This window comes from Cucurbita moschata, unplaced genomic scaffold, assembly GCF_002738365.1.
Source record: "Cucurbita moschata cultivar Rifu unplaced genomic scaffold, Cmos_1.0 Cmo_Scf00037, whole genome shotgun sequence".
NCBI classification, from domain to species: domain Eukaryota; kingdom Viridiplantae; phylum Streptophyta; class Magnoliopsida; order Cucurbitales; family Cucurbitaceae; genus Cucurbita; species Cucurbita moschata.
In genome coordinates, this window is record NW_019268553.1 from 20,975 (window position 1) to 31,308 (window position 10,334).

A 10,334-nucleotide genomic window follows, 5' to 3' on the forward strand; every position below is an offset into this window, starting at 1 on the left:
AAAAAAAAAAAAAAAAAAAAAAAAAAAAAAAAAAAAAAAAAAAAAAAAAAAAAAAAAAAAAAAAAAAAAAAAAAAGTCCTCAATCCAAATTTCAGAGACGCATAGCGAAGCTAAAACTGATAACCACTCATGAAATAAAACGAAATGGTGAACAGAGTTACGAGTTATCAGTCATCACATACCATATGAAATGAAAAAAACAAATATCCATTTGATTTTGTTATGTGCGTGTGAAGGAAATGAGGCAATTGGGTGTGTACCTGACGAGACAAGCAATCTGTATCAATTAGGTTGTAGAGCAGATGTGTGTAAGCCTGGCGCTTGAGCAGTATTAAATCGATAAGAACAATCTACCACTTGAAAAATCATATACTCCTCAGACAAAGCAATTGCATACACAAATAGAAACAATCGTAGTAAAGGAGTGGACGACTCACCATGATTTCGCACTCAATGTATTCGTCCGCAACGGATTTGCAGTTGTCCTTAAAACATAAAGCAGCATAAGGATTTTGCAAAAATCGCATAAAAGGAGAGGGGGAGGGAGAAATGTTGAGAAAGCAAGCAAGCAAGCTTACGCATTTCACAAGATGCATGTTCCCGGGTGAGTACAGAAGGAACAATTGATTGGTTCCAAATCCACACTGCACACAACGATTCCGGTTTGTATCCCTTCCCATTGAGGAATTCCAAGAGAAGAGAGTAATCCAGCGACACAGTCGACCAAGTTGACTCAAATCTTAGTTGTAGGATTTCTAGTACATCTATCTTTCCCTTTTATCGACCCCGACCTGGAATTGGATGATGTTAAGACTTTCGGCATCACCGTAGACTTCGGGCCTATAAAAAAGTGGCCCATGCTTTTATTCCTCAACCGGCCCAGACTGCGACGCGCTTCTACTCCTCTCCACTCTCCTATTCATAATTTTGGGGTTAAAACAGCAGGAGCGTTGGAGGAAGTCATTCACTCCCCACGAGATTTGAAGCAGAAGAAACTAAACAACAAATAAACAATTAGGAGAAACACAATGCGACCACACAGATTATAATCAGTTAAGGAGACGAAGTAGCAATGGTGGGAGTGAGATCATTGAAAAAGGCTGAAATGAAGGTGTGCAAAATGCTTGGTATGGACTCACGTCTTCCTTCCTTCCCTTTCACAGTGAGTGCTCCACTCTCTAATTGAATTTTGAGTGTATCGGTTATTTAGAATGATATTTTGCAATTTGTAAGCTAGGAGAGAAGCTGCTATGCCCATCTCTTTTGGTTGCGCTAAGAACATTTAAGCACATTACTCGTGGATGAAATTCTTAAGTTTAACACTTCATCTCCAAACAAACAAATCCTTTTCCTTAGTGAGTGAGTATGCACAATACTTGTCTCATTCCCTTGGCACAATGGCTGGCTCATGGGCCACCCAAACCCAAATCCCATGAACTATTATTAAGGAAGCCGACCACCAAAAAAAGATGTTGTATTAATATAATTTAGTTTTTGTAAAACATTTCTGAATTTGCGTGAAGTGGGAGACGACAGAAACCTGTATTAAGCAGTAAACCTCATCTTTCCTGCCATTCTGACCAACCCATCTGCACTACACTAAACAACAACAACAACTGCATTCGAGGTGCCCACACAAAACCCAACTCAACCTCTCATCCTTATTTGCTTTCTTCTTTTCTTTCCTTTTTCTTGGAAGGGAAGTAGGGGGGGAGGAAAAGGGGGCCCCCCTTCCTTCCATAGTCAGCGACTGCCACTGTCCTGCCTGAAATTTGCCTTCGCCTCATTGACTTGACTTGACTGCCATCGTTGATGAAACTGAATATTTGATGAACTGCTCCTGCAATCTGCTCCGCTGATCCTAGCTTACATTCATCTTCTATCTGAATTCACACGCACTCAACATAAAACCCCCCTTTGTTAAAAACCAATCATATTTCTTGCTCAACTTACCAACAGGAACGGTTCATGCAACAAGTACAAAAAATACCATCCCCAGTTTGTGTAGCAAAAACCATACATTTTATTAGAAAAAACAAAAAAGTTGAAGGCAGGAACAGAGGCGGCCTCTTGGAAGTTGTAACCGAGGCACTGTGCTTGAGTTCCAAAGTCAGACTGGTTGACGTTGACTACAGAAGGAGGGCACAGACTAATAATTTACCCCTTCTCTCTAAACCCTAAACCCTAAACTTTAAGGAAGAAAAATAAGAATAAACTTTAAGGAAGAAAAATAAGAATACAGGGGACAGAGGCAATACCTTTAGATTGAAGGAGTAAAGCATGGTGGCAGTGGCTTGTGAGGTAGTAATGTTGAGATGCAAAACACTGAGCCTAAGATCTTCCAAACCAACAATGGCTTTCAACAATTGGCCTTGCCTTTTGGGGCATCTTATCTTCAAGCTTACATGGGTTTGAATCATGGTAACCTCTATCTCACCCACTTCTGACTTCATCTCTGCGCAAACTCCTTCTCCTATTCTTCCATTTGAGCCCATTCCCACTTCTGATTGCGCACCCTTATACCCACTGTCCGCTCCTTTCCTTCCTTTCCTCTGTGCTTCCAAGACTTCGAGTAGCTGCTCCAATTCCTTCACGAACTCTATTGCACCCCCAATTATCGATGCCTGATCACCCTTCATGTGCACAAAAACGCGTGAGATTATAATTTTACATTCTTTAACAGGACAGGACAAAACAATGTACAAGTTGTTTCAGGAAAATGTCAAAACATTTTATTATTGTAAATAGTACCCTTTGTATATAGGAGGTGGGTATGAGGGACTTGATAACGTGGAGATGGTCGTTCATTTGGCGTCTCCGGTTGCGCTCGACGGCAATATGGGTCATTCTTTGGCTCTCCACTTCTTCCTTGTTCTTTGTTGCTTTCCATCTCTTTCGTTTTCTTGTTTCCTTGGAATTTGGGGGTTCATTTTGGTCCTTCGTTTCTGAGTTAATTGGTGAAGAGTAGAGCTGTACGAGCTCTTGAATTTTACCAACTCCCACTTCCCCTGGCTTGTTGAAGTGCTGCAGCTTCACCAAGTTTTGAAAGTTAGGCTGCTTGAATGACTGCGATTCCACATTCTGCAGCTTCTGAAGGAATGGGATCTTATCTTCTAATTCTTCAAATCCCAAGCTTGTGAATTCTTGTTCCGAAGAAACTCTGTCTGAACATTCACCATAAAACTGAAAAGAATAAAAGAATAGAGTTGAGGGTGAGAAGAGAAATAACACAGAGCATTGAATGCTACATGTATTTGAGAATGCTAAGAGTGGGTGTCCATGAAAAAGGAAAGCGTAAATAAACAGAAAAATGGATAGCATTTATCATACACAAGGATTAACAGGTGGTTGGAGCCTCTCCATTTGAAGAGCAGAGCAGGGCTTGTTGAAGTGTGTTAATTTAACCCCCTACTTCTGTGTGTAGATAACCAACATGTGATACTAACAAAACAATAGCATTAAATGTAAAACCCAATGAGCAGAAGGAGACCCCATATCGGCCCAAAACACATTCCTTGGTTTCTGATGCAGTCGATACTCTTTATAGAAAAATATTAAATGCTATGGGTAGAGAAGAATGCTGTTCTCCGAAAGGTAGAAACGATGGCAATGAAGACAAAACAAAGGGCGGTAAATAGAGAGAGTTGGAGAAGAGGAGAGCGTGTTAGTTTAGAATGGCACAAGCATTATTGGCGGTGACTCTCGTTCCCTCTCTCCCGCCCTCTCTCCATAGTTTCAGAAACGGAAGTGAAGGCCTCACCCCTATTATTACCTATATGGAGTGCGCCGCTGGTCTCATGATGCGTCATTCACATCTCTCACATCCCTCCCTCCCGCCTTCCTCACAATACACACTTTTTATTTACCTATTTCTGTATGTCATTGGATTCTTTTTTCCTCTCTCAATTATTTACCTATTTGTTACTGAGAGTTAGACGGGTTCGTTCGTCTAACTCTCAAGTAACAAATGATCCAAATGAGTCAAAGTAGTTTAGTAAACTACTTTTAAAGCACTAATTTTAATGGTTGAAACTTGGGAGTTGGCATCACACTATCTCTTTGTTTTTGTTATCAAACAAGTTCTTAACCATATTACTATTCATTGAGCATAAAGAATAAGAAAAGGGTGAGGAACCCATTTGTTGGATTAGCAGGTGAAACTAGTGAGGAAGTCTCGGAAACCGCGTGATTCTCAATTTAAATTTAATTGAAAAATAAAAATAAAAATAAAAATAAAACCAATCAAGTGGGAGGGGTGTGCCTGTGTTGCCCAAATGCTTACTCCTAATTCAACAATTCGGTACAATTCATTAATCCACAGTGGACCGTCTCATTCCTGTTTGGAAACACCCATTACCTTATCCCTTAACCCGGATACGATTAACTTTAACCCACTTCCCTGACTCCGTCTACTAAACCCCCCCTAACATTACGCACATTTACTCCCTTCCCCACCACACATCCCCGTTTCATCTCATTTCCACGTTCAATTTCCAACCCAAAGATCCATTTTTGAAGGGCCTTTCTTTTTTCTTTTTTTTTTTTTGCTAAACTTACTCCTCCCCCGACACATCCTCTCACACGTGGACTCAGCATCTTCCTCCTGCTGCTGATTCACTGTCACCGCCATGTAACTTTATCAGCCGAATAAAAGAAACACCTTTTATTTAAAAATTATAAAAAATTGGGACTTTGAATTTTAGATGAGAAGACCTGAGCCCTTCCCGATTCTGCCTATCGTTACAACAAACAGGCAGTTTCCTTGACCTGTACAAGAATGGCATCGGTTTATTTTGGTAATTATTCGTTTAATTCCCACAGTGTTTTTAATTAATGACCGCTAAATTCAACTTAATCACACTTTTTCTTTTTTTTCTCTCTTTTCTTTTTCTGTTCAGCTCATCCAAATATCTAACCACCCCTCGTTTTTCAATAATATCTATATTTTTATTAAAAAAAAATAGAGAAGGGTAGTTTGGGGATTATAGGATCTGAAAGTGGGAAGGGATGGAAATAAATGGTGGAAACGGGCAACACTTACATACTTCCCTACTTGATTTGCATCTTACTTTCTACATTATTTTCCCCATTTATTATGCTCTTGCCGTTTTAATCCTGGAAGGCCACTAAAAGTACCAATGTACCCTTTACCAATCGCAAAATCTCTCCTCATTCATTCTCCTCCCAAAAAAAACTGATTTTTTTTTTCTTTTTCTTTTTCTTTTTCTTTTTTTTAAAGAAAATTTAATATACTTGTTTCGTAGCTTTGTATATATCTATTGGTTGAGGATTGCTTGTCACCTACTCTTCAGCTTACACTCTCTCTCTCACGTAGAAAGAAAGGAAAGGGAGGAAGGAGGAGAAGTTTCATACTCTGTTTTCTCTTTGTGGGTTTCCCTTCCCCCTGTTTTGTCAGAAAAAGAAAAAAAGAAAAAAAATCTTTCTTTCTTTTTTTTGTTTTTTGTTTTTTGTTTTTTTTTTTTGTGCTTTCATCTATGGACAGGCACAAGTGCAAGCTCTGCTTCAGAAGCTTCTCCAATGGCAGAGCTTTGGGAGGTCATATGAGGTCCCATTTGATGAACCTTCCACTCCCACCCAAACCAGAAGACCCACCGCCACCGCATGCCCACCTGAGCGAAGACGCCGACTCTGCTTCTTTCCTGTCCTCCCCCTCATCCTCGGAAGGCGACGCAGAGGAAAAGGGTCTGGGTTATGGGCTAAGAGAGAACCCCAAACGAAGCATTCGGGTGGTAGATCCCGAATTCTCATTCGCTGTCGACGCAGGCTCGGTGGTTCTGCAGGACCGGGAAAGTGAAACAGAGTCGTCAAAGAACCCAACTCGGAGAAGATCGAAGAGGACTCGTAAGCTCGATCACCACCATCACCAGCATGTCCATGAGCATCATCATTACAGTGCTTTTAAACGGCTTCAGGAAAAGAAGGTGAACCAGCCGGAATCGTGGACGGAGGCAGAACAAGTTAGTTCGATCTCCGGTAGCACAACGGAACAAGACGTTGCGTTTTGGCTGATGATGCTTTCTCGGGATAAATGGACGAAGCAGCGAGGTGGGTATGAGGAGGAGGAGGAGGAGGAGGAGGAGGAGGACAATGAGGATGAAGAAGACGAGGAAGTAGAGGAGTCTATGGAGGAGACCGATGATTCCGAGGCGCTGAAATTTCCAAAGAATCGGAACAGAGGGAATTACAAATGCGAAACATGCAACAAAGTGTTTCGATCTTATCAAGCACTTGGTGGGCATAGAGCTAGCCACAAGAAGATTAAACTCTCTGTAACTTACAACAATCCCCAACTGGTAACCCAACGTGAAAATGCAGCTTCCATGGGTGAAAGGAAAATTCACGAGTGCCCTGTTTGTTTCAGAGTTTTTTCTTCCGGCCAAGCCCTGGGCGGCCATAAGAGATCTCATGTCACCGCTTACTCATCACCCAACTCAATTCCGCCCAAAACTCCACCACCCAAAGAGTTAGGTGACAGTTTCATAGATCTTAACCTCCCGGCTCCTTTCGAGGAAGACGATGTTAGCCAGATCGAACTCTCGGCAGTTTCTGATGCGGATTTCGTCAACGCCATTAGGCAATAAAACATACCTCCTCTTCTCAATTCTTTTTTTAAAATTAAAAAAAAAAAAAAAAAAAAGGGAAAAAGAGAGGAAATTTTGACCTTTTACTGGGTATTGATTATAAAGTTTGTTGAGTTTTGACTACTTTTATGGTTGAAAGCTTCATTAATCGGACTTGGGAATTCTAATCTAACTGCAAAATTCATTCTCTGAATTCCATGCTGTAATTTACTAATTACTGATTGTTTGAGGCTTGTTGTTTTATTTGAAGGTGGGATGATTTTGAAAAGGTGAGTGGATGGAAAAGCAAACCAAAATCCGTAGTTTTAGTGAGAATAAAATTGTATGTGCGTCCGTGTGGCCTATTCTATTATCATCATAAATGGAATTTTGCATTCTTATTTAATTGGTTTGCGTTCTTATTTAATTGGTTTGCATTATTAATGCCTCCATTCAATACCGCATCCTTGGGAGTTATTGTTGTTTTCCTTCACCACCTTCATCTTTTGGAACTAAATCTTGTGTAATTTTTCAAGATTCTAAACTTATAAAATGCTCCCCAAATGCATTTATGAGGTTATATATTTCTACTTTTCTTTCCTTTCCTTTCCTTCCTTCCCCAAAAAAGCTATCAAATGCCTTTGTGAGTTTGGATGTTATACTCTTACACGCATCGGGCTTGTCTTACTTTTTCTATCCAAGTTTTTAATGACATTTAATAGCCTTCTTTAAAAACAAATTGTCATGGCCTCATCATAATCCCTCCTCACTTAACCTAACCTAACCTAAGGAACCCATCTCTTCTAAATTTACTAAATGGCAAAGTACTAAAAAGGGGGAGCCATAAAAGTTGAGGAAGACTTGGTACTTTTCCCCAATACAAAAAGGAGCGTACAAAGCAGAAACAGTCAACAAATCTGATCTCCTTCCATTTCTCCCTTCACCTTCTATACAACAATTCAAACCTCATTTTCTTTTGACTTTCTTTTTTTCTTCCTCAACTCCAATTCAGCTATCCATTCAAATTTCATACCCAAAACTGCATATTCTCCCAAAACCCATTACGCCTCCTTATTTTAATTTCAAGTTTAAAAAATAAGTAACAGTTGACTTTTAATACCTTAGGTTTTTTTTTTTTTTAAAAAAACACCCATTAAGGGTCATTTGACATTTATATAGAACAGCATAGTGGCATCATTAGTAATGAATGCGGTAGGGGTGCTTTCACATCATAGAGAGAGAGGGAGAGAGAGGAGAAGAATAGAAGAAAGATTGGAGAGAATGAATCAATATTTGTAGTATTGTTTCCATTGCACGTTTGGTTTTCAGACAATGTAAATGGACAAATATGATCACATCCTAAGTTTTGATGGACAGTGGTTTGGTTAATAGACATCAAATTCTGGGCCCAATAAATTGTAAGCCCAAGGACCACAAACCCACCCACTTCCATTCCTTTTACAACAATATTACTTCTTTTCCCTTTCACTCAAAACATGAACCGACCACAAATTTGATAATTAAAATCACTTCTTTCTTTAACAAAATATACACACACTAAAATAAATCAAAACAATACTCTCCGCTTTTCTATGTTAAATTAAGGGGGAAAAAAAAAAACTGAGGAAGTGAAGAAGCGCGCGCGCCCACACATACATAAGTGTATAATTTGGCACTGCGGAGCCTCTTCTTGGCTTGGAAATAATGTGCGCGCTACATTTCCAACCCTTTCCGCTGCAAAGCGACAAACTTCACTCTTCCGCGATTTTCTGTCCTCCACGGCCCTCTTCCCTTCCTCTTCTGCCTCCATCTCCTAACCTAATTTGCAAATGCAAAACCGCAATTTCCTCCGTCGAACTTCCTCCCAACGCCCTTCGCCGCAAGCTCGACCCGCAGTGGAGAGGAGGTTTCAGTCTAGGGGTTGACCTCGGAACGTCTCGCACTGGACTTGCTCTTAGTAAAGGCTTTTCCACTCGTCCTCTTACTGTAATTTTTCTGCCTATTACACTTTATTTGATTTCATTCCGCCGTCTCTGCGCTTTTCCCTACCCTCTAATTTCAGGACATTCAACTTCTCCCCTGTTTTCCTACTTGCTTGTTTTTCTGTGGCATGGAAGTGCCTATTTTTCTGCCACATTTAGTGCTAAATGCGTAGTTAACGCAGTGATGGTCGATACTCTTATTCAATTACGTTTCTTCTGGGACATAAGTGTTTATAATGTCGCGATCGGAAGACTGTTTCTACTTCGTAATTATTATTTATACAGTCCGCGACGCTCTATTTACACAGCTGCCTTTAACCCTTTGTTGTGTGTTATCAAATGTTTGGGCTTCATAATTTCTTTAACTGGCTTAGGTTCTGGAGTTGCGAGGACAAAAGCTTGAGTTTAAGCTTATTGAGATTGCTGAACAGGAAGTATGCATCTCTCCCTCTCTCACGATATTGCTAATGAAATATTATCAACATGTGGAAATTTATTTCCTCTCTATATTGCACATTATTTGATGGAAAAAGGAAAAAACTGTAGGAAGCTGATGAATTTATTATTGGACTTCCTAAATCACTTGATGGAAAAGAGACACCTCAGTCAAACAAAATCCGTAGTATTGCCGGAAGGGTGGCAGCCCAGGCAGCTGAAAGGTGAAATACACGGGATGATTGTATTTTATTTCTCCTATGTCTGCCTTTCTGTTCTGATACAGCTCTGACTTTAGGGGTTGGAGAGTTTACTTGCATGATGAACATGGGACAACAGCAGAAGCGGAAAGCCACATGATTTGCAGGTATTGTTGTCTTCAATATTCACTTATGTTGTCTTTTATTCAATATTGTTTCCGTGGATTCTATCCCATAAAGTCTCATGCATCTCCTTTATTGATATTGTTAGTGTGGAATCCTGCAAAATATATTGCACTGAATGGATTATCATTCAACAGAGTGCCAGATTGATTTATTCATTTCCTTTGAGGATTTTGATGACAGATTTGAGGGGTTTGTAGAAATGATAGACTACCATGTGAAGATTCTTAGACTAATGAGGAATTAAAACTAATGTTAAACTCTACCATATTGTGGCATTAACCTCATGAATTTATCAAGGTGATGCAGAAAAAAGGTTGCCAATCGCTATGGTATTATTGCATAGGTAGGAATGGAGGATAAGAAGATAGGAAAGGCTTGGCTTGAAATGAAAAAAGAAATATCCAAGAAGTGCAATTATCCCCATCAGCTTGTAAACAAGGGATAAATGGCTTGAGGACTCAATAGTCAACGAGGTATTGGTGATCACGATTAGTTGCCAACTACATTTCTCTACATCCAAATATTAGGCTTGGCTTGAAATGAAAAAAGAAATATCCAAGAAGTGCAATTATCCCCATCAGCTTGTAAGCAAGGAATAAATGGCTTGAGGACTCAATAGTCAACGAGGTATTGGTGATCATGATTAGTTGCCAACGAGGTGTTGGTGATCATGATTAGTTGCCAACGAGGTATTGGTGCTCATGACTAGTTCCTAAGGATTTAGGAGGCCTGGATTCTCCCAAGGGAATTGGGATACTATTTAAAAATATTTGCTAAAATCACCCCATCTAAATGGGTGAAAGTTTTCTATTCATAATCATTTACAGAATCAAATAGATTACAAAGGAAATGGAAAGAGCAATAAATGGATACACGACATTAGGCTATGATGGTAAAGCGTAATTTAAGGCTAAATATCCTCAACACCCCCCCCCCCCCCCCCCCCCCCC

The 10,334-nt window shown here is 39.9% G+C and overlaps 3 protein-coding genes and 1 pseudogene across 7 annotated transcripts in view; 2 read left to right on the forward strand and 2 right to left on the reverse strand.

The window, feature by feature from the left end:
* LOC111432090 (protein arv1 homolog) overlaps positions 1 to 783 on the reverse strand; it is a 4,353-nt gene extending 3,570 nt beyond the window's left edge. For all 5 annotated transcript variants that reach the window (XR_002708608.1, XR_002708607.1, XR_002708606.1 and 2 more), the window contains exons 1-3: positions 579 to 783; positions 438 to 485; positions 261 to 350 (exon numbers count right to left, since the gene is read on the reverse strand). Coding sequence is in view for 2 of the 5 variants with exons in the window: in XM_023068889.1 (XP_022924657.1) it covers positions 261 to 350; positions 438 to 485; positions 579 to 680 (240 nt within the window). In the remaining 3 variants the exon portion in view is untranslated. The remainder of the gene's footprint in view (positions 1 to 260; positions 351 to 437; positions 486 to 578) is intronic.
* A 655-nt stretch (positions 784 to 1,438) lies between these two features.
* On the reverse strand, positions 1,439 to 3,814 carry LOC111432089 (annotated as a pseudogene).
* Positions 3,815 to 5,271: 1,457 nt separating this feature from the next.
* On the forward strand, positions 5,272 to 6,771 carry LOC111432052 (zinc finger protein ZAT9-like). Its single transcript, XM_023068850.1, has one exon. It carries the CDS (start codon positions 5,496 to 5,498, stop codon positions 6,600 to 6,602), a length of 1,107 nt encoding a protein of 368 aa, XP_022924618.1. The 5' UTR covers positions 5,272 to 5,495; the 3' UTR covers positions 6,603 to 6,771.
* Positions 6,772 to 8,227: 1,456 nt separating this feature from the next.
* The window catches only part of LOC111432185 (putative pre-16S rRNA nuclease), a 5,768-nt gene continuing 3,661 nt past the window's right edge, over positions 8,228 to 10,334 (forward strand). The window contains exons 1-4 of the mRNA XM_023069026.1: positions 8,228 to 8,567; positions 8,938 to 8,997; positions 9,110 to 9,222; positions 9,297 to 9,365. Coding sequence (XP_022924794.1) covers positions 8,286 to 8,567; positions 8,938 to 8,997; positions 9,110 to 9,222; positions 9,297 to 9,365 — 524 coding nt within the window. The 5' untranslated portion in view covers positions 8,228 to 8,285. The remainder of the gene's footprint in view (positions 8,568 to 8,937; positions 8,998 to 9,109; positions 9,223 to 9,296; positions 9,366 to 10,334) is intronic.

What these genes read in the sequence shown, in the direction of transcription:
- LOC111432052 (XM_023068850.1), top strand. Translation starts at nt 5,496, where the DNA reads ATGGACAGGCACAAGTGCAAGCTCTGCTTCAGAAGCTTCTCCAATGGC.